General features: G+C 37.5%; 1 protein-coding gene across 4 annotated transcripts in view; it reads right to left on the reverse strand.

The window, feature by feature from the left end:
• NLGN1 (neuroligin 1) overlaps positions 1–21,677 on the reverse strand; it is an 887,115-nt gene that overhangs the window by 695,561 nt on the left and 169,877 nt on the right. For 3 of the 4 annotated variants that reach the window (XM_029214424.1, XM_029214426.1, XM_029214425.1), the window contains exon 2: positions 16,779–17,591. In XM_029214424.1, coding sequence (XP_029070257.1) covers positions 16,779–17,271 — 493 coding nt within the window. In that variant the 5' untranslated portion in view covers positions 17,272–17,591. Of the gene's footprint in view, positions 1–16,292; positions 16,353–16,778; positions 17,592–21,677 lie in introns of all 4 variants that reach the window. The other variant, XM_029214423.1, reaches the window with a different exon arrangement.

Below are 21,677 nucleotides of genomic sequence, written 5' to 3' on the forward strand. Positions count from 1 at the left end.
TATATATATATATATATATATATATATATATATATATATATATACGGCATTATTTTCAGAAGTTTAACTTACATTTGGCATATGGGAGATTAAAAACTTGTTCAGTATACTATCCTGTCCTTTTGTTTGTTTTGTTTTCTGGAAGCTTTTTTCCTTTTCTCTTTCTCCTCTGCTACTGACATTTTCCCTTTTCTCAAACTTCATTGCTTAATTTTTCTTTTTTTTTTTTTTGGCCCTGCCATGTGGCTTGTGGGATCTTAGTTCCCTGACCAGGGATTGATCCCGGGCCCTTGCCAGTGAGAGCATGGAGTCCTAACCACTGGATTGCCAGGAAATTCCCTCAAACTTCATTTCTTTATTGTAACTCACTCTCTATCCTGCCCTTCCCTCTTGAGTACTGGTGAAAAAGCACGTTAGAGAAGGCTGGTTAGGGGAAGCAAGGTCAATGGGTCAGAATGGAAGGCACTGGGCACCGAGACATCCCAGAGACATCCTGTGCTCCATTCCTTCCTCGGCCGTCCCAACACTAGTCAACCCCCCAATCCTATCAGGCTGCCAATAAACATCTCTTATCCTTCATTTCCTCCTTTCTACCCTCCAGCCATTGCCTTTGGTAAGGCCTGCATAGTCACTAACACACCATTACAATAGCCCTCTACTCATCTCTACTGTGGTTTTTCATTCGTGGATTGTACCATTTACACTGTTGTCAGAGAGAATATTCTAAAGTGCTCATCCGATCATGTCAAGTCCTTGCTTAAAATGTTTAATGACTTGCTATCACCTAGATAAAACCTCCAAGGTCCTTAGACACAAAGATCTGGGAGCTGCCTTATCAAGGCTTCAGTGTACTCTCTGACCTCATGCTGCTCTCTGCCTAGTCAAGCCCCCTCCCTCGTCATCCCAGGAGATCCTCTTCCTCAGTGGATGGGCCACCTCCTCATGCTTCACAGTCCATTTCAAGCAAGATGATTACAATAAGCCCTTTTCTCTCCAGCTCCCATCCAAGATGGAACTAGCCATTCCCTCCTCAGGACGGCACCCTACCACACATAACCGTTATTTACTTCCCTCATAGCACCCCTAACATCTGTTACACTTAATGACTGAGGGCACTGTCAAAGGAGTTAAGCTGCTTGGTTCTGAATCCTGGCTCCACCGCTCTCTAGCTGTGGAATCTCATACAGTTTATGTAACCTATCTGTACTTTACATTTCTCATCAGTAAAGTGGGGACACAAACAGTAACAAGTTCAAAGAGCTTCTACGAGAATTAAGTTAATATATAAAATGCTTAAAACAATGGCTAGTCCATGATAGGCATTGCACAAATGGTAGCTATTATAATAATTATTTTTTAAAAATTATTCCTTGCTTGATTGCCCCTTATGGGCAAATACCATATCTAGTATATCCAGTTGTTTTTACTCTCAGCTTCTAGCATAGTCCCTAGGACATATCAGACACAGTAACTGCTTCATGAAAGAATGAACAAATGCATAAAAATAGCAATAAGAGAAAAACAGACCTTTCATTTCCCCAAATTACAACATGTCCCTTTTTCATTGTTCCCCTTAGACGTGAAGGGAACTTTAAGGGTACAAACACAAATGTTCATAGCGTTTCAGTTGAGAGTTTTAATCAGACTTTCCGACATGCACAGAGGGTTTCTGTTCTACTATCTCTCAGAATTACAAGAGCATCTATGGGTATGCAGAATGGGGAAAATGCCAGCAAAGCCAGGAAGCAGGACTGGCTGCATAATTTGTGAGGCCCAATGCCAAATGAAAATGCAGAATCCCTTGTTCAAAAATTCTTATGAATTTCAAGATGGCAACAGTAGAGTATCTAACTACGTGTGAAGACATTCTGCATACAGGGATCAGTCTGACTGCACAGACTGCCCTCCTATGAAGCCAGCCGTATCAGGAATCTAATATCCTCTACTCATCAGCTCTGCAATGTGTTCTGAAACACAGATTTAGTCTACGTTACTGCCAGATTTGTCTCTCTCAACTAGATTAGGAGATTCTAGGTCTACCATGCTCTTACTATGCCTCTCCACCCTGAATTGTACAAGATCCAGCCTCCACCATCCACTAGAAAAGCCACTGGCCTCTCCGTTTATCTCAGTAATATAAGCTGCCCATTATTCGTCAGGCTCAAAATACTCCTTCATTTATCAGTCATTTGGGGGCACAAACCATGTTCCAAAACTCTGCCTATGGTGCTGTACATATAGGAAGGTCTCCATCTCTGGTTTGCCTCATTTTAAAAAGAAATTTCTGGTTTTTCATAGGAAAGCCAGTAGTTGATAATACCTAATAAAAGAAGAAAAGGGCAAAATAACCCTCTGGATACACGCACATGTTAATGGTGATATGAACGAACTGAAGGCTAAATCATAAGGAAGGAGCTCCCCAGCACAGGCCACTGGAGGAGTTATTTCATACTATATAGAAAATTCCTTAAGCAAATTCAGTTAGACCTCCTCTTAGCTCATCTAGCACTCAGGCGCTGCTTCTTGAGTAACCTCAAATGAAATGCCTTAGTAGAAACAGTGGCGAGGAGTCCTATCACAGAGGTAGATGGTAGAACAAGGACAAAAGAATGTAAAATAATTACAAAAGAAGGTAAAGTAATTACAAAAGAAGATATATTTGTCACAGGAGGGAACTTGGGGGTGGGTGAGAGGGAAAGAAAATTAAATTAGAAGGTGGGAAGGGAAAATGAAGCATCTGGCCTGGAAAAGGAAAATCATTCTCCGTGCTCCTATTACACAAATGCGTTGCTGGCGTCCTATATTAAAATATAAATTCAGTGCAGAGGCAATAAGGCTGGCAGAAACGTGCAAAGGCAGAGGGCCAAGAGCCTCGGCTCTGCTGTTGGCAGCCACTCGGGCCCCTGCAACAGAGTCCAGGTTATATCTGTCAGACACTGAGCCACTGAACACTGTTATTTCTTAGTTAAGGACTCTGGTGTTGGCTTTGAAATTTTCTTTATTTTGGGAGCCATAAACAAATAGTGATTGCATACCAGAGAGGAGCAGAATATATTATTACTTGCTCTGTCTGGTGAGGAATGATAGCAGGTGCAGTATTACTCAAATAAATGTAGATGGTGGGAGATGAAGGCTTTCTCCAACAAAGTGCATTGTTTCTTAAGGTTGTCTATGTTTTGGATGAATATTTATTGAATCCCTTGTGAGCACTGAGGATAGAGCAGTGAAGAAGAGAAATGTTCTTCTGGGGCAAAGTATATATGTAAGCACATAAATGAACAAGATAATTTCATATAGAGATAAAAATATAATGAAGGAAATAACCAAGGGGATGTAAAAGAATAAGTGGAAGAAAATGGTGAGGTGAGGTTACCTTAAGAGAGTGTTCAGCAAAGGCTCCCTTGATAAGGTGGCATTTTGCCAAGACTTGATTTACAAACTTAGGAAAAGAGGTAGACATTGTACATTTGAGGTAGAAGGAACAGCAAGTGCAAAGGTCCTGAGGTAGGATAGAAATTGGCTATTCCAGTTATCAAAAGAGGATCAGCAAGGCTAGAATTTAGAGAGCAAGGGGGAAATATATGGAAGGAGGCTGCAGAGGTGGGCAGGAATCATCATGTAGGATCTCGTAGACCATGGCTGGTACTACTACATTTATTCTAAAAGCAATAGGAAACCCCTGAAGGGATTTGAAAGGGGTGATAGCATCTGATTTCAGACTTTAAAGATCACATTGACCACTATGTGAAGAATGTACTGCAGGAGCAGGAATGGAAATAGAAAGACCTGTTATAAGGCTATTGTAGTGGTTCAGGCAAGAAATGATGGAGGTTCTAGATTAAGGTAAGGGACGTGGAGAAGGAAGGAGGGAAGGGGTGCACTGAGGTGGAGGGATAATGCCTGCAGTATCCTGAGTATCAGGAGTAAGTGATGCCTGCACACATCCCTGAGGGGTCATCTCATGAGGACAAGGTTGGCTCCTATAGCTTCACAATTAGTAAACACCTCACTTATCTGGAGGCTACGATCTTCAAAAGCCTCAGTTATTTAGAACATAAAATTTTAAAAAAATCTTTGAAGAAAGACCATATATTTAAGTTGCTATGGATTACTCATAGTGGAGACAGTCATTTCAAGCCTATTTATTTTTTACTTCACAAACAAGTTTTTTTTGTTGTTTCTTTTTAATTGTGATTGCTCAGTTTCCCAACCCATGACAGATCAGATTCATTACCTCAGAAGTGGGCAGGCAGTGTTTCTAAAGCCTGGCAAAGTAAGAACAGTAACAGAAGACAATTGATATCTGGGCAAAGAAGGTGGAGACACACAGATATACATACTTACACATCCCTACCCACAAATAAACAAGCAAACATTTGAAATAAACACTCAGAAATATTTTAATCTGGAGTTACTTGGTAAAATGGTCCCACAGACCATGCTAGCCTTTGAAGGCATGAAGGGACTACAATATTTATTCCTGGGTGCTCACATAGGGGACAACTTTCTACCACAAGACATCTCTAAACCACAGACACCTCTCCTATGTGTTCCCATAATGGTCCTTGCTTCCCTTCCTCAGGGCTCTTACTACCTTGTTGTTTTCTCTTTCTGTATCTGCTACCCACACAAGACAGGGAATGCTTTGAGGACAGCTCTTTAATGCCCTTTTTATCTCTGTATCTCCAGGGCCCACCACAGGGCCCTGCATAGAGTAGATGCTCAACAAAAGTGTGGGAAGAACCACAGAGCAGCAGCTGACAACCTACCTCTAGAGGAGACAGCCTGCAGCCCAGTAACTTGGCAGCTGTTGTATCAGTAGCCAAAGCATTCCCAAGGTTTACAGAGGTACAGCATAGGCTGTTTTTTTGTTTTTTTTTTTTAAACAGATGGATAGAAAGTTTTAAACCATTGCTTCTTGGCAGAGCAACAAAGGTGGGCTCAGGCAACAGGACTGATATAATTATAGTTTTGGTTATGCCTGATGTGCATATTTTGTTCTCCAAACACATTTAAAGATTTAATTAAATGTTTTATTATAGGGAACACAGTGCCAAATATCAGCATCATTACCTTTTTTTTTTCTCACAGAAACAGCCATTCCCTCGTTTTGTTTTGAGATTTCAATACAGATCAGGCTTACATTTGCTTGGTCATATTGACATGGTCACTAACAAAAATGTCCTGTTGGCTGTCACTGCAGGTTAAGCTCCCTGAGAGCAAAGAATATGTCCTGCCCAACTGAGCCTCCAGCAGTTCTGGACATGAGTGCTTTGTCCACAGTGGGCTCAGGCAGAGAGAAGAAACAGTCATGTAGGAAATCTGAAGCAGCGCTTTCTGGATGCAGAACACAAAACAGAGCAAAGCAACATCAACACCAAAAGAATAATACATAAATATATAGATATACAGATAGATAGATACATAGATAGATGGATACATAGATAGATACATAGATAGATGATAGATAGATATAGATAGGGAAAAGCACGGCTTGGATAGTCAAAGAGTCCACTAATGGCAATATGAGGCCCCAGTAAATATTCTACATTTTATGTGTGTGTGTGCGTGTGTGTGTGTGTGTGTGCGTGCGTGTATGTGTGTTTCCCTCAAAAAGCCCTTTGCTAAACTGCACAGCTGACCAAAGATCTTCATAAAATAAAAACAGGAAAAAAATCTCATCCCTGGTCTTTCAGAGTAAATTGAAATACAAAATATTTTAAATGGTCATCACAGAAAATATTCCTCTTCCGAATCCAAATTTATAGATATTTCAGTTCTCATTGAAATAAAGTTAATCCCCTAAATAAATGACTTCCAATTTTTTTTAAACAACAGAATCCTGCCCCTCCTTTTTTCTTTTTTTTTAGGAAATCTTGACACGGTAGGTAGTCTCTCCCTATATGTGTAAGGAATGAAAGCCAAGTTGTGCTGGTGGTGTGGATGTGTGAGGGCATGGCACTGGGTGATGGTGGGGACTTGGGTGTGGGTCAGGAGAGGCGCTGGCACTCAGAATCCTCAGGAACTGCCTGGCTTGTAAATTACTGTGCCAAAGGGACATATCAATTCTTTCTGGCCAAAGCTTAGAGCTGCAAACTGAGGCCTGACCTCTCACTACCTGGAACGATGGTGAGCTTGAAGAAGATGGTGAATGAGAACTTAGCAGGAATGGAGAGTGATCACTAGCCAGAGGCATTCCCCTTTCCACAGACCCGCTTCATGGGGACATATCTGTTCCTGAGAGGCCTAGGAATCCAAATCAGAAGGAGCATAAATGTTCTTAATAATTCTACCCAGGCCTCCCTCTTCCTTTCCTGGCAGCAGCAATATTTACAAATGCTTCATATCTACTTGGAAGTGTTACATTTGTCCTTGTGTCATCCCTGTGCTGTGCACACTTATCCCTCTATCCTCTCTCTTCCTCCTTCCACTTGGAGAACTTGGAAAAGAAGGTTCTAGAAGAGGAGCCCTGAACCGTTTTTGGAAGAACAGAATGTGAGCCAAAAAGAAGAGAGGTAAGGTATTTTTGTATCATCCTCCTAACTAGGAGACAATATGTCATTTCCTTTTTGACGTAACAGTGGCAAAGGTCTTTGCCTCAAAGGAAAGGGATGAAGGGGAGAGTGAAAACTTCTTCCTTCAGTCCTGAAACAAGGAACAGAATATTAAGACTATTATTGATTAATCAGTTTTTCTACTTTTGAAAATTATAATAATGGTTGCAAAGACCCTAGCCTTTTATTAAGATTTCTTTTTGTCATTGTTGAAAACTAATTTTTGCAACATTTCACATACTTTAATGAAAATTATGGGCTATAATTAAATTGCTCTAATGCTATCATTACATAGATACCAGATGAATAGGATTAAAGTGAACAAAGAAATAGCTCTTCAATTAAAAATTATTTTAAAAAGAACTTGGTCCAATTTCCTAAATATGACAAATGAAACAGTATTGAAAATCAATGTTACTACAGCTTTAAATTGGTAAGATCTTAATCTTAACTAAAACAGTGTTTGCATGTAAGCAACCATCTGGATAAAATGTTTAAAATTCAGGGAAAATTTTTTAAAAGTCTGAATCATTTTGTCTACACAAAGTCAAACACTTAGATATTTAAAAGTATCTAGATTAATACATAGTACACTATCTTGATAGAAAAATGCTTAAAAGCAAATTAAAGGAACTTCTCAGTAGAGGAGAGAGAATCTGTGTCTATTAGAAGGACTGGATATCAAGTAAAATTTCAGTTTTGATTTGAAAAGAGCCCCAGCATTCCTAACTAGCAGCCATGTGACCTTGGGTAAGTTATTTAACCCCAACAAGCAATAATTCTTCAACTATAGAATGGGTATAATTATAACACCGTTTTGAGATCTTTCCGGGGATTCAGTTTGAATGAAAAAAGTGGAAGAGTGCTTGGTATCCCTCAACAACTCATATCCAACTAGAACCTCAGAATGTGACTTTACAGGTTAGATTGTGTTACCCCAAAATTCATATAGTGAAGTCCTAACCCTGAGTATCTCAGAATGTGACCTTATTTAGAAATAGGGTCTTACAGATATAATTAGTTAAAAGGAGGTCATTAGGGTGGGCCCTAACTCAATATGACTGGTGTCCTTATAAAAAGTGGTAATTTAACAATGCAAGAGAAAAAAACACAAAAATCCAATTAAAAAACAGGCCGAGGATCTGATAGACATTTTCCCAAAGAAGACATGCAAATGGCCAATGAGTATGTAAGAAGATGCTCAACATCACTAATCATCAGGAAAATACAAATCAAAACTACAATAAGATACCACCTATAAGAATGGTAATTATCAAAAAGACAACTAATAATAATCGTTGGCAAGGATGTTGGGAAAAGGAAACTTGTGCATTGCTGGTGGGAATGTAAACTGGCACAGTCACTATGGAAAATAATGTGGAGGTTCCTCAAAAAATTAAAAATAGAACTACCATACGATTTAGCAATTCCACTTCTGGGTATTTATCTGAAGAAAATAAAAACACTAATTCGAAAAGATGTACCCACATGTTCATTGCAGCATCACTTACAATAGTCAAGATATGGAAACAACCTAAGTGTCCACTGATAGATAAATGGATAAAGAACACATAATAGAATACTATTAAGCCATAAAAAAATGAAACCTTGCCATCTGAGACAACATGGATGGGCTTTGAGGGCATTATGCTAAGGGAAATAAGTCAGTGAAAGACAAATACTGTATGATCTCACTTATAAATGTGGAATTTAAAAATCAAACAAACAAACAAACAAAAAAGCAAGCTCATAGATAGAACAGAGGCTGGGGGTGAGGGGTGGTTAAAATGGGTGAAGGGGGGGTCAAAGGTACAAACTTCCAGCTATAAAATAAATAAGTCATGGGGATGTAAGGTACGGCATGGTGACTATAGCTAATAATACTGTACTGCATACTTGAAAGTTGCTAAATCTTAAAAGTTCTCATCATAAGAAAAAAATGTATAGGGATGGCTGTTAACGAGACTTATTGCGGTGATTGTTTTACAATATATACAAATATCGTATCATAATGTCGTGCACCTGAAACTAATATAATGTTACATGTCAATCATGCCTCAATAGAAAAAGGGAGAATGTCCTGTGAAGAGATACAGGGAGAAGATAGCCATCTACAAGCCAGAGAGACCTACAACAGAATCTTCTACACAGCCCTCAGAAAGAACCAACCATGCCAGTGTCTTGATCTCAGACTTCCAGCCTTTAAAACTGTGAGGCCACAGTTTTTCTGCTGTGTAAGTCACGCAGTTTGTGATACTTTGTACAGCAACCCTAGCAAAGAAATGACCTTATTTGGAAATAGGGCCTTAGCAAATGTAATTAAGATGAAGTCATACTGGATTGGGAAGGGTCATAAATCTTATGACTGGTATTCTTATCAGAAGGCCATGTGAAGACACAGAGACACTGGGAGACACCCAGGGAAGAAAGCCACATGACAACAGAAGTAGAGACTGGAGCAATACAACTACAAGCCAAAGAATGCCAATGACTTCTGGCAATCAGCAGAAGCTACAAAAAGAGGCAGGAAGATTCTCCTTTAGAGCCTCCAGAAGTAACCAAAGCTGCCAACTCCTTGATTTGGGGCTTCTCGGCTCCAGAACTGTGAGAGAATAAATCTCTGGTGTTTAAAGCAACACAGTTTGTGGCAATTCGTTACAGCAGCCCTAGGAATCTAATATAGGGAGTATTACATAAAGTATTCTGTCCACTTACAAAGGACTATGTGAAGATTTATGATTAGAAATTATGCTTCCACATCTAGTCCAGAGTTTAAGATGATCAAATCCAGAATGAGATTATGTGATTGTTACTAGCAAATATATGTACTGGTGTGATTTTTGAAGTTGGTCATTTCCTAAACTACTTTAGCATGTACCTCCATGGGAGGAAGAAGAAGAGGGGGAGAAATATGAGAGGACAAAAGATTATCAACAAAATCTGTAAAAGAAAGTAATGTAGAAGTTAATTAAAGCAAAGATTACGTCATAATTATGAAGCTAGTAGTATGTTCTATATGTGAAAACAACACTGTAAAACACGTATCATTACACTGGATAGTAGAAAAGAAAGCATTTTCTACAGAGGATTTATTCTGTGACATAGCTCTTTTTGCTGGTGGCATGTCATATGTTTTCAACTTCAACCCCCATTTCTACAAGAAAAAAAGTATTTATTCTCTGGAAAACATGAGTTGGACACCTGTAACAGTCTTTTAATCGTCAGCTTCAGGAGACTCTCTCTGCCTATCAGTAGACAATGGAACAACTGATGTCGTTCTTTTAAAACTTTACAACCCTTTTAGAGCTGCTTCATTTCAGAGTTCCGACTTAAACTGTTTAGCTTTTAGAAGACTTAACCACATCTGTCCAAGGATACTAATTCAAATATGAAGCCAAATCTCTGGTTTAATCTGATTTCCCATTTATCTTCAGACCCCAAATAAACCAGACGTTTTAATTATTTCAGTATGTAGTGATTTTTCTACTAGCAAATTGGCCACCAAATTTTCTATTTGATCTGGGATCCCACATAAACAGAATTGTTATTGTTGCTGCTGTATTGTTTTGCTTTATTCCCTCTGTTCTAAAATCATCTCCTTAAAGAAAATACAGTTGGCCACTAACAAATTATGTATATTTGGGCAGGATACTTAACCTCTTTGGTCCTCCATTTCTGCATTTGTAAAGTGGGAATAAAAATCTCATAGGATTGTTGTGATATTAAATAAATGAATAAGGCTAAATGTCTAGAACATATTAAGAGCTCACCAATGCTAATTCTATCTCCACTTCCCTTAATGTTGCACACTGAACAATTAAAATAGGAACAATCAGATGAGAATAGAATCATATTACTACTTCTACCCATGTACTCTGCCTAACTACATGTTAATTTAAATTATCCACTAATGCTCTTTTTAATCTGAAACCTCCAATTGTATACTAGATCCCAACTTTCTCTAAAGATATTATTCTAGAAGTCTATCATCTTTATATTTTTAATTGTTCCCTTCCTACTATATACAAACATTTCTCTCTTTTTTAAATTTTCTTTTATTATAATAAAATTGCTTTACAATGTTGTGTTAGTTTCTGCTGTACAATGAAGTGAATCAGCTATATGTATACATATATCCCCATATCCCTTCCCTCTTGCGTCTCCCTCCCACCCTCCCTATCCCACCCCTCTAGGTGGTCACAAAGCACCGAGCTGATCTCCCTGTGCTGTGCGGCTGCTTCCCACTAGCTATCTATTTTACACATGGTAGTGTATTTATGTCAAACTTAATCATACAAACATTTCTCTATTTCTTCCATCTTAACCTATAGCAACAAAACAACCTCTATTGTCCTTACACTTCCACTTTTTCTGCTCCTTCTTACAGCAAAACTCCTTAAAATAATCATTTATGCTTAGTGATTCCAAACCTTCCGCCATTCTCTCTTCGACCCACTCCAGTGTGTCAGACCCACACCACCCCACAAGAGTTCATTTGGTAGAATTGATCACTCTTGTCTATTTTGATGCATTTTCTTTACTTAGCTTCTAGGACAACAAAAATATACTGGTTTACCTCCCATCTCACATGTAACACTTTCTCAGTCTCCATAGTCCTTCCTTCTCTTCTTCCAGACCTCTTAATGTTGGAATGTCCCTGGATTAATCTTTGGTGTCATCTCTTTACTCTATTTTCATTCAATTCCTTTTATTCTCACTCAGCCTCATGACTTTAAAACTCTACCTTCTATATCACAATGACTCCCAAATATATATCTCCATTTATACCTCTCTCCTGAATGCCAAACTGGTTCCTTGATGTCTACACTTGGATATCTAAGAGTCACCTCAGATTTAACATGTCCAAGCTAAACATCATTCTTCTACTGTGCCTCCTCCTACACTATTCTACATTCCTTTTTTCTGTCTTAATTGATGGCAAATCTATTTTTCTAGACATTCAGACCAAAATCTAGGAATCTTCTCTGACTGCTCATTTTCCTTTACAACCCATAACCAAATGAGCAAGAAATGTGATGTTTGTAATATATCAAGACTATGACTTCCATTGTTACTCCTCTGGTCTGAGCCTGGACCAGGCTGACATCTTGTCCAAGCTACAACAACCTCTTCTTTGCTCTCCCGGTTCCTCCATACTCTCCTACAATCTACTCTCAATAAGTCAGTCAGAATGATCTCTTTAAAATAAAGTCAGATCATTCTGAATCTCAATGCCTCGCTCTCTCTACTCTTTCTAGATTTACCATACCCCTAGTTGTTCCTTAAATACACAAGGCAGAATCTCATCTTAATGCCTTTGTGCTTGCTCTTTGTCATGTTCTTTCCTCAGATACTCATTTCGTTTCCTTCAGGGCTTTGTCCAAAAGAAGACAATACTGGCTAACTTATTTAAAATTACCTTCACCCTCCACACCAGCACACCCAAGCCTCCATACTCTGTTTATTTCTCATCTTCTTATACCCTCTAAATTTAGTTGTTTATTGTGTTTATTGTCTACAATGTGTCTCCACACACTAGCATATAAGTTCCAGAAGGGCAAGGATTTTTTAACTGTTTTTTTTTTTCACTGATGTATCTCAGGGGCCTAGAGCAGTAATCTAATCAGTACAGAGTAGTAAGGACTCAATAAACATTTGTTAAGTGAATAATAAATTAGATAGAAATGTATAAGCATGAAGGAAGAGCATTCTGGAATATAATCCCCTTTTAAAATCCTAAACACACTGACAGTGATAGCAGTCATTTTTATACATATCTAATTAGGAAAAAAATCAGTCTGTATGTTCAACAAATCACCAAATAAACCCTAAATTTATGGAAAAGGCTCTTGAATGAATTCAATATTATCTCAGGTAAAGTCTACTAGGCAGAGTGTGTAAAAGTTAAATACTTATGAAAATCAGGAATAAAATTCTCAAGGAGTCAAGAACTGTACCACAGCCATCTACAGAGATTGTAATTTTCTATACAATAAAATTGGGGTAAGTGGGGCTTCCCTGGTGGCGCAGTGGTTGAGAGTCTGCCTGCCGATGCAGGGGACACGGGTTCGTGCCCCGGTCCGGGAAGATCCCACATGCCGCGGAGCGGCTGGGCCCGTGAGCCATGGCCGCTGAGCCTGCGCGTCCAGAGCCTGTGCTCCGCAACGGGAGAGGCCACAACAGTGAGAGGCCCGCGTACCGAAAAAAAAAAAAAAAAAAAAAACACAATGAAATTGGGGTAAGTGAAAAAAGTGAGTTAACTTATGCAGAAACGAAAATTAATTCTGTATTCGTCTCACACGAGCTATGCAAATTATAGTCAAAGTACTGGAGAAATACAAAGCTAAACAACTCTAGGGTATCCGTAAGCCAATCAATTTGCTGTGGATTCTCTGGGTCTCTTGTTCCTCTTCTCATGTTTACTGCCTAATATTTGACCACTTTACGGTTTGTTGGCAACTCTCATAAGAGAGTGAACTAGAGAAGCAAAATGAAACATAAGCAAATTAAAGCTACTCCTGATAGCAGCCAGGAGGAATACGCTGGGATCTTTGTCTGGACAGTGAGAAAACGTGTACTATTTAGAAGTATTCACTAAAATGGGTACTAAGCATGTTTTCTGGAAATCAGTTGCTAACATTGGCTTGACCCAATTCAATAAGGTGAGCATTAAACCCATCTAAAATAGAGTCAACTGATAGAATAAAAAGAATTCACGATATACTTGAATGTGCAAAAGCAAGCAGGAAGAAAAGGAGGGTAAAGGGGTGGAGACATACAAGCCTCTGCTGTAGAAATCATCTACAGGATGTAATTTAACATAGTGGAAATGCATCTAATATAAGCAAGAACTAGGGCCAAACCTGACTCCACCCACTTACTAGCAGTAGAAACTGGGTCAGAATGCTTAACTCTGAGAACCTTCTTTCAAATTTGTAAAATAAGGACAGTCATATACTTTCTTCATAAAGTTTGGTGATAAATTATGTCAGTCTCTACATCCAAATTCCAGTTTCTATCACATGTTGCCTGCCTATTTGGCCAAGTGCTGACAGTTATCTCATTTTAAGCACTCATCCTTTCTTTCAGTTTTTCAAGGATAAAGCCCTGAAGAAATATCTACAAGAGTAGTTAACGTATGGCTAAAACTATCATGGGAAATTTAAAAAGATGGATTAAAAAGTGCAACTGGGACCTTTTGTAAATGAGAGGCAGCCTATTGGTAAAAATATGTTTTTTTCTTCAATTGTACAGGAAAAATAGTAATAAAAGCTCTGTTTAAAAATTACAGCAAAGCATCTTTTGGAGGAGGGAGAAGATGTTCTTCCTTTCATACAGATTAAAGTGCAGAAAATGCTTTGTTCTTTGTAAACTTACTTGAACATAAGTTCTATGGGAAGAGAGATCTTTGCTTCATTCATTACTGATAGTGCATATAAAAGGCAATTAAGACATAGATTTGAATGAATACAGCATACACAGATTGGCACAAGGGTGGTGGTCCATCTGCCTCTGCAGATGACCATACACAATTTTAAAAAAAGAGATAAATAATAAGCCAGAATTTTATTAGCACCTAGATAAAATGCAACACAACTATTTCTATACTTCCTAAACTTCCACAATTCTGTTGAAGAACTCAAAGTCCATATGCAGTATATATATTAGCATATGCATAAATATGAAATAACTAATATTTTTTGAACCAGGAAAATATGATTTCCTGAAGTGAATAGACCCTGCATGATAGAGAAGGAAAAAAAAGCTGAAAGTTTGGGGGAAAATGTTCTATTCCTCTGCTTAAAAGTCAAGCTCTAAACTTTGATTTTGTTTATTTTTTAAAAAAACTATTTATATAGAAAATTACATTTAAATTATTTGTTATTTAGATGTTAGGATAATATACAAAGAGCTAATAAACAGCATAACTTAGTTATAATAATATATTAAATACCAAAGTGAACAAATGTTTTAGAATTCTTAATATGAAAACACAGTAGATTTGGACTATAAACCACAGACTGATGTAGGTATCTATAGATCTTGTCCTCAGACTAATTATAAAGTAGTTCAAAGTTTGCCAAAGTAAATAGCACAGCCTACATACTTCTTTGCCAACTCTCTCATAAAGCAGATGGAACCAACCATCGAAAGAACCATGAAAAAGAATTTTTTAATGAATCCATTTCTTTCTGAAGTTGTATGAGAGGAAGGTCACTTTCTCACTTACTAGCTTACCTTTTGATGTCCTTATCAATTTTTAATTGTACATATTTTTATGTATTATGCTATATTTATGCATTCTTCAATGGCATCTTTATTTATGACTTTGTGAATCAACACCTTTGTGATAGGAGGCAAAAGTCACTTAGCTAATTACACATGCTTGATAAGCTGCATAATAATAACCACTGCAGTACTGTACATTAGTTGAAAGCATATAAATTACTGCAGTTATTCTCATTTGGGAAAAAACAAGAGACTTTTTTAGTTATCTAAAACATCTTTGTTGCCTCCATATCCACCTTCTTAATTATACTATTCTTTTAACCCAAATCATGACATTAATAATAAAATAAAGGTTAAATTCCATTCTATCAGTCTGACCAAAGAAATAAGAACAAAAACAAAACAAAATTCAATTTAATGCAAATACTTCTGATCTGCAATTGAGGATTTGGTGATATGAATCTTCTTCCACATAATGCAATCCCAGTGAAAAAAAAACAGTTTAGACGTTCCCCACCCCACAAGAATGTTGTAATGAAATCTGACTTGGTCCAGCCAGGAGATTAGAAATGCACAGAGAGAGAGAGAATGTACAGAACTGGAATATTAATATGATTTCTGTATGAAGATTGAAAATTCTACAAAGTTATAATAAGGTCAAAATAACACAGATAATTTACCGCCAGAGAAAATCATACTCTCCTATGAGTGATTTACTAGATGTTCTATAAAAATGGAGTGTGGACAAGCTACATTCAGATGCAAGCTTGCAGCTGTCAGTGTCTACATTTGCTCAATCTGGCTAGAGGATGCTTTGAAGGTTGATTTAATTGTAGCTTCTGAATCATGTTCTTCCCTATGTTTTAAATTGTTTAACATAAATATAAAAATGTTAAAGCAATTTTAAGACTGTAAATATTTAGTATAAAAAGCTGCAAAATCTCATTTTTTTCTGGAAGAGTGACTGAAAACAGAAAGACTGGGAAAAAATACCATTACTTAATAATGGTAATTGCCCAACAGTTATGGAAAATTTACCCTTACATGAGAAAGTTCATAGGGTGTTCAGAAGGAACTAAGGATAAACAAACAAAAAACTAGGTTTGTGACTGAACTGATCAATTTTAAGAGAAGCAGGATTCTATTATCTGTAGAAAGGGTTCAGAAATCAAAGCTGAACAGCTGGGAAGGCAGCATCTTTGGGTTCCCTGCAGGCAATGTAATAACCTAAGTATCTTTTTCTCTATACACAAACTCAAAGCAGAGATTCAACTCCTGTCCATGCCACCAGCGCCAGCACACAGGGCACCACCAATGAGCTTTGTCAATGTCATCTACTCAGCTACAGCTCTCCTCAACCATCTTTCTATTCTTTGACAGCCTTCAATAAATTCCAAATATCGCCTAACCATTCACTTCCCAGCATCAGCAAATCATCCTTAGGGAGAATATCTTGTTCTTCCTCTTCAAGCTGTTTCCCCCATTTTTTATTTTCACTTTTATACATACCTCCTTTTCTACATATTTTCTTGCCGGGTTTTCTGGCACATTCCTTGGATATTCTTTTTACTGAAAAATGAATAGAAGACTAGAAAATAACATGGCGCTCCATCACAGACCGCCGGAACATGCAACACCACTATCTAACTTAACACGCTCCTGCATTTACTGAGTGCGAAAGATCCCCAATTCGGTGAGCCTGCACATGCAATGGAGAAATGTTGATGCATCTTCTCAGAAGTCATTCGGTAGGAAATGGAAATTAGGAACCCATTTCTACCTAAATATACGTGCTGCAGAGGAAAGAAAATGAGTAGGCACAGGAAAAAAATAAGAACGCCAACACACATAAACAAAAAGAGCTGCATGCACACATGTAAAATATGTCTACATGCCGACAGGAAAAGCCATGCATGCTACCAGTACACATGAATTAATATTGTTAGAATAGAAAAATATAAATATATCTCCCTGTTTTTCCTGTAGTAAACTCACCATCCTCAGTTGGGACGTATATATTTAAATACAGGCAATCTTCACTCTGGTCTTGTACGTATGATGAAACCACATCCAAGTTATTAGTAAACCACACAGGAAGCATGACTTCTGGCAATCTGCCATCAATGATATTCTGGGGACACACAGGAGCAAACTGAGTAGCATTCCTGATATCTGACCAAGGAGATGGTGGTTCTGGAGGCTGAAAACGATGTTCTCCTGTTGGCGGGGCTGCATATGGAATGCCAAGAAACTGAATAACTGGACCCAAAATTTCATTATTGAGTTCTTTCTTAATCCCTCTTATCTTGCCGAAGTTGGTAGTCACCAGTGGGTCTCCATCATCCAATTTTTGTGAGAGCACGTGAGCAGCCTGAAGCAAACAGCCCAACACACAAAGAGCCAATGAGGCACCCAATCCCCTGTGTACCAAGCATGCCATTACTGCTCTCCAAACATAAGCTGGCCACACGCATCTGGGCAGTGCCATGGTCCCACATCAGTTGTGTAGTTGTCTGGTTGCAGTGAGGCAAAGGTGTTTGTATCCACTTGAGAAAAACCGTATAACGGTAGAATACACCTCAGATTTCTCAAAGGCGAGCTTGTCAAGAAAAGCTCAGAAAGCTCTTCATGCAGCCAGTATCTCCCATTGATTTCACATGTATTGAAGTAGCATCTTCAATCATCGCTATTTATCAGACCATATCCTATTGACCATTCTGTTTTCCATAGTAGCAACATAGTGAGAGTGGCCATTGACTGTACATTTCCCTCTTATAAATCAAATCCAGTTAGCTGCAGGTCTATATCCTAGAGAAAATGAAAATAAATCATTAGTACAAACAAGCTAAAATAGAGTGATAACTAGATGTTTTACAAGCTACAGAAATACTTTTATAGTGGCTGGACTCAGGTGAGTTAAATACTACCATAGGAAAATTATGGTTTGATGTGAGATGACAGATGAAATCACCGATAATTAGAATATTGAGAAACTTGCCTCCTGGCTTTATACACACTTAATAGAAAGCAGGCCTTGTTAAAATATACAGTTTCAGGAGCATTTCACAATATAGTTTTCTTAAAATACTGAAGGTTATGTGTGAAGTTTTCCCTTTATTGAAAGTCTTCAATCACTTTAAGGGACCACAGTATTAATCACCAAACATACTAAAAATTAGAATTCAGTAGCAGAAAAACTTTTTTAAAATATTGGTAGGGGGCTTCCCTGGTGGCGCAGTGGTTGAGAGTCTGCCTGCCAATGCAGGGGACACGGGTTCGTGCCCCGGTACGGAAGGATCCCACATGCCACGGAGCGGTTGGGCCCACGTGAGCCATGGCCGCTGAGCCTGCGCGTCCGGAGCCTGTGCTCCGCAACGGGAGAGGCCACAACAGTGAGAGGCCCGCGTACCGCAAAAAAAAAAAAAAAATATATATATATATATATAGGTAGGGAATTAGTGGAATATAAACAAACTTTTTAAGAATGACTATATATATTAAACAAACAAACAAATAAAAGGATGGTTCCCCAATCCTGTGTTATATAGAAAAAACAAAGATTATGCTAGAACAAGAAAACCAATATGAGCTCAACTATGATCATTTAAGTGCAACTACCTTATAAGGTCATTCACCTTAAATTAAGATTCAAGAATTTAAAAGACAAAATGCCTTTAGACACAACTTGAAAAAGAGACAGAAGTTGGCATCATTTTTTGCAGACTTTCTTTTTTTACCATCTAGCTAGCTATATATTTTAGATATCAGTAAATCTGCAACAGGAAAATTAACTTCTGAGTCAGTCAATATATTTTAAATTACAAATGTTCTCACTACCTGTTAAAGATCAAAGGAACAATACAAAAAGAAGAGCGCGGCAGTTTCAAAGAGCAACCATACCTAATCATAGCGTTGCATACTAACATTAATCAAACATCTAACACTCTTTACCCAGTGCAACTTAGGATGCATCAGAATAAAATGTAACATTCAGTGCAATGCAATTCACAGTGTAATCTTGCGTTAACTGCAAAATAGCACACAACTGGACAAATTTGTCTTTTCTTGTTCAAGCAATGTTTTAAAGTGCTTAGTTTGAAAAAAAACAGTGTTGATTTGTATTACAGATGGTTCTATCCTGTCATATTATGGGGAAGATTCCTGAAGAAGTGCTGGTCTGGCAGTGAGGCTGTCCTGACTTTATATTATTGAAAAGGAGATTGCAAAAACTATATAGGGCAGCAGGAGATTTGGTTCAAGCCTGGTGTTCCTTTAGCTCTGAACAATTCATCACAGATGGCAATAAGAAGATAAATGCCTTTCTTCAAGAATACTTGTCTGTGTTAATGCTCATACCTTTGTTGTGAAAGCACATTAACATACAAAAGACAGGCTTAGACCCATCCCATTTCTGTGCCAGAACTCTAGCATGTATTGAAGATTTAGCTACACAAACCCACTTCTGTTAAGAGTACATAATGCTCATTCTTGCACAGAATCGTGGTGGGCCACAGCATGACTCAGTCTTTCCTACTCACCTTTTGGTGTTCAAGAGCAGCATTTTGACACCTAAAATAGAGAACCTGTGGTGAGGACTTAAAAATTTCCATCACCATATTTAATTCAGCTTAATTTTCAAATACAGTGATTTCTAAAAATTCTTCTTTACATACTTGGTATCTCACCCAGAATAAAAGTACTTGATTCGCATATGGACACCAAGGGGGTAAAGTGGGGTGGGGTGGTGGTGGTGGGATCAATTGGGAGATTGGGATTGACATATATACACTAATATGTATAAAACAGATGACTAATAAGAACGTGCTGTATAAAAAATAAATAAAATAACATTTAAAAATTAAAAAAAAGTACTTGTTTGGTTACTAACAAAGTAACGCTCATTTTTGTACTCACAAATCCTTAACTGTGTTAAAAATAAAAGGGCTGCTGTTTCCCACTTTAATGTGCTACTTTAACACAAACTGTGGAGGATGAGAATTCTGCATTCCATGGTAAATTTTCAAATTCTAATGGTTAGCTTTTAAGGTTACATAAATATCCCATTATACATGGGCTTACCTGTATAATTACAGTATCGACCCCAAATATTTTTCAGAGGTCACTGTTATAATAATAACAGTTGCCCAAGTTTAATGTAAAAATATGGCTTGTTTAAATAACTGAAAATTTACATATATACGTGTATATATATGCCTAAATATAAAGACTCTCAAATTTGTTGGCAGGGTTTTTTTTTTTTTTCCTATTTATTGGTGCTTCATTAGTACAGTATATGCCAAACCCTTAGTTTTTAGGCATTTACATCTCATTTACAACAACTCTAAAAACTAGCTTCAACAGTTATCTCCTTTTTACTTACGAGGAACTGAGACTTAGAGGTTAAGTGTCTTGGCCCAGGTCTCTCAGCTAAACAATAGCAGATCCAGGAGCCCACTGGCATCTAATTTAAAGGCCATCCCCTTGATCATTACACGTGATACAGTCTCTCACTTCACAATTAACACTTTTTAAAAAACTGATCCTAGTGCATTTAAAATTGAATTGTAAAAGTGTTTTATGTTCCTTCAGAAGACAGAATGGCGGTAAATACTCTGACAATTTCATAGAAACAGAAATTTAAATGGTCTACCTTGTTCTTACTGGCACTTTAGATTTTGTTACCTTTTTTACCTTTTTTTACTTTACATTGAATGCAGCAATTGGGTATCTATATGTGTTTACGCAAGATCATGTTAAAATAATGAGTAACCCCAAAAAGCCCAACTTCATAATAGGATAAATGTCCATTAACAGATATTGATAAATGAATTATGATATATTCACAAATTAGAATTCTATACTTCAGAGCAAACAAAGAACCTAGACCTAAATATATCAGCAAGAATAAATCTCAATATTTTTGAAAAAGATTAGATATAGTAAAATGCTATTTAAATAAAGCTTAAAATATGAAAAACAAAACTATATATTATTCACAGATGCATAAATATGTAAAAACAGAATATTTGCTATCCATGGGTAGGGAGAAAAGGGTATGAAATTAGTTCTAGCAATTAATGTTATTAGTTGATTAATCGGAACTCTGAATGATAATCTGGGATGAGGCCTTAAAAGACCACAATTAACTACAGCAAGTTTTACAAATCTAAGATTTGATGGTGTTGGGTGACACACGCAAACACACACAAGCACACACATCTTTGTTATGGAATTCTCTGTATTTTTCTGTATGTTTGAAATATTTTATAATAAATACATTAAAATAATGAGGTCAGAAAAGCCTTATTCAGTAGTCCAGGCAAGTAGATGAGCTTATCAATCCACACAGGACTAGCTTTCTCTGACTTTGCAGTAGGTGGAGATACTAGCTCACAAATTCTTCCATTATTCTTCCCTTTGGGTTAAAGCATGTGCAATCCCACTGAGATAAATAAAGCAAAAATAAATAACATTTAAAAAAACATAATAAATGGGAATATATTACCTCCTTGCATTAATTTATCATAACACCTGGTCCATCAACTAGTTTGCTCCTGAGTGACCCAGATCAAAGAGATGATGCTGGAGAGAGTAGAGAGAAATTTCTAGGACATTTAAATAATCACAGTGGGTGGCCACATGCATCCAATTTTTCCTTCACTCAACAAACGTTTATTGGATATCTATAACGTATAAGCTATTGTGCTAAATCCTATAAGAATTTAAAGATAAGTACAATCTAGTCAGTATTCCCAAGCAGCTACAATATTGTAAAGATCTGAATTGACTACACGCTTACCACCAGAGCTGCATGGAGCTTGGCCAATGCTACACAACTGATGGTTGTTATTTACCATAGTTATGTTCTATAAAGTCACTGCAAACACTGAATTA

The sequence above is a fragment of the Monodon monoceros genome, unplaced genomic scaffold (genome assembly GCF_005190385.1).
Source record: "Monodon monoceros isolate NGI ecotype Baffin Bay Population unplaced genomic scaffold, NGI_Narwhal_1 Super_Scaffold_11, whole genome shotgun sequence".
Lineage (NCBI taxonomy): Eukaryota > Metazoa > Chordata > Mammalia > Artiodactyla > Monodontidae > Monodon > Monodon monoceros.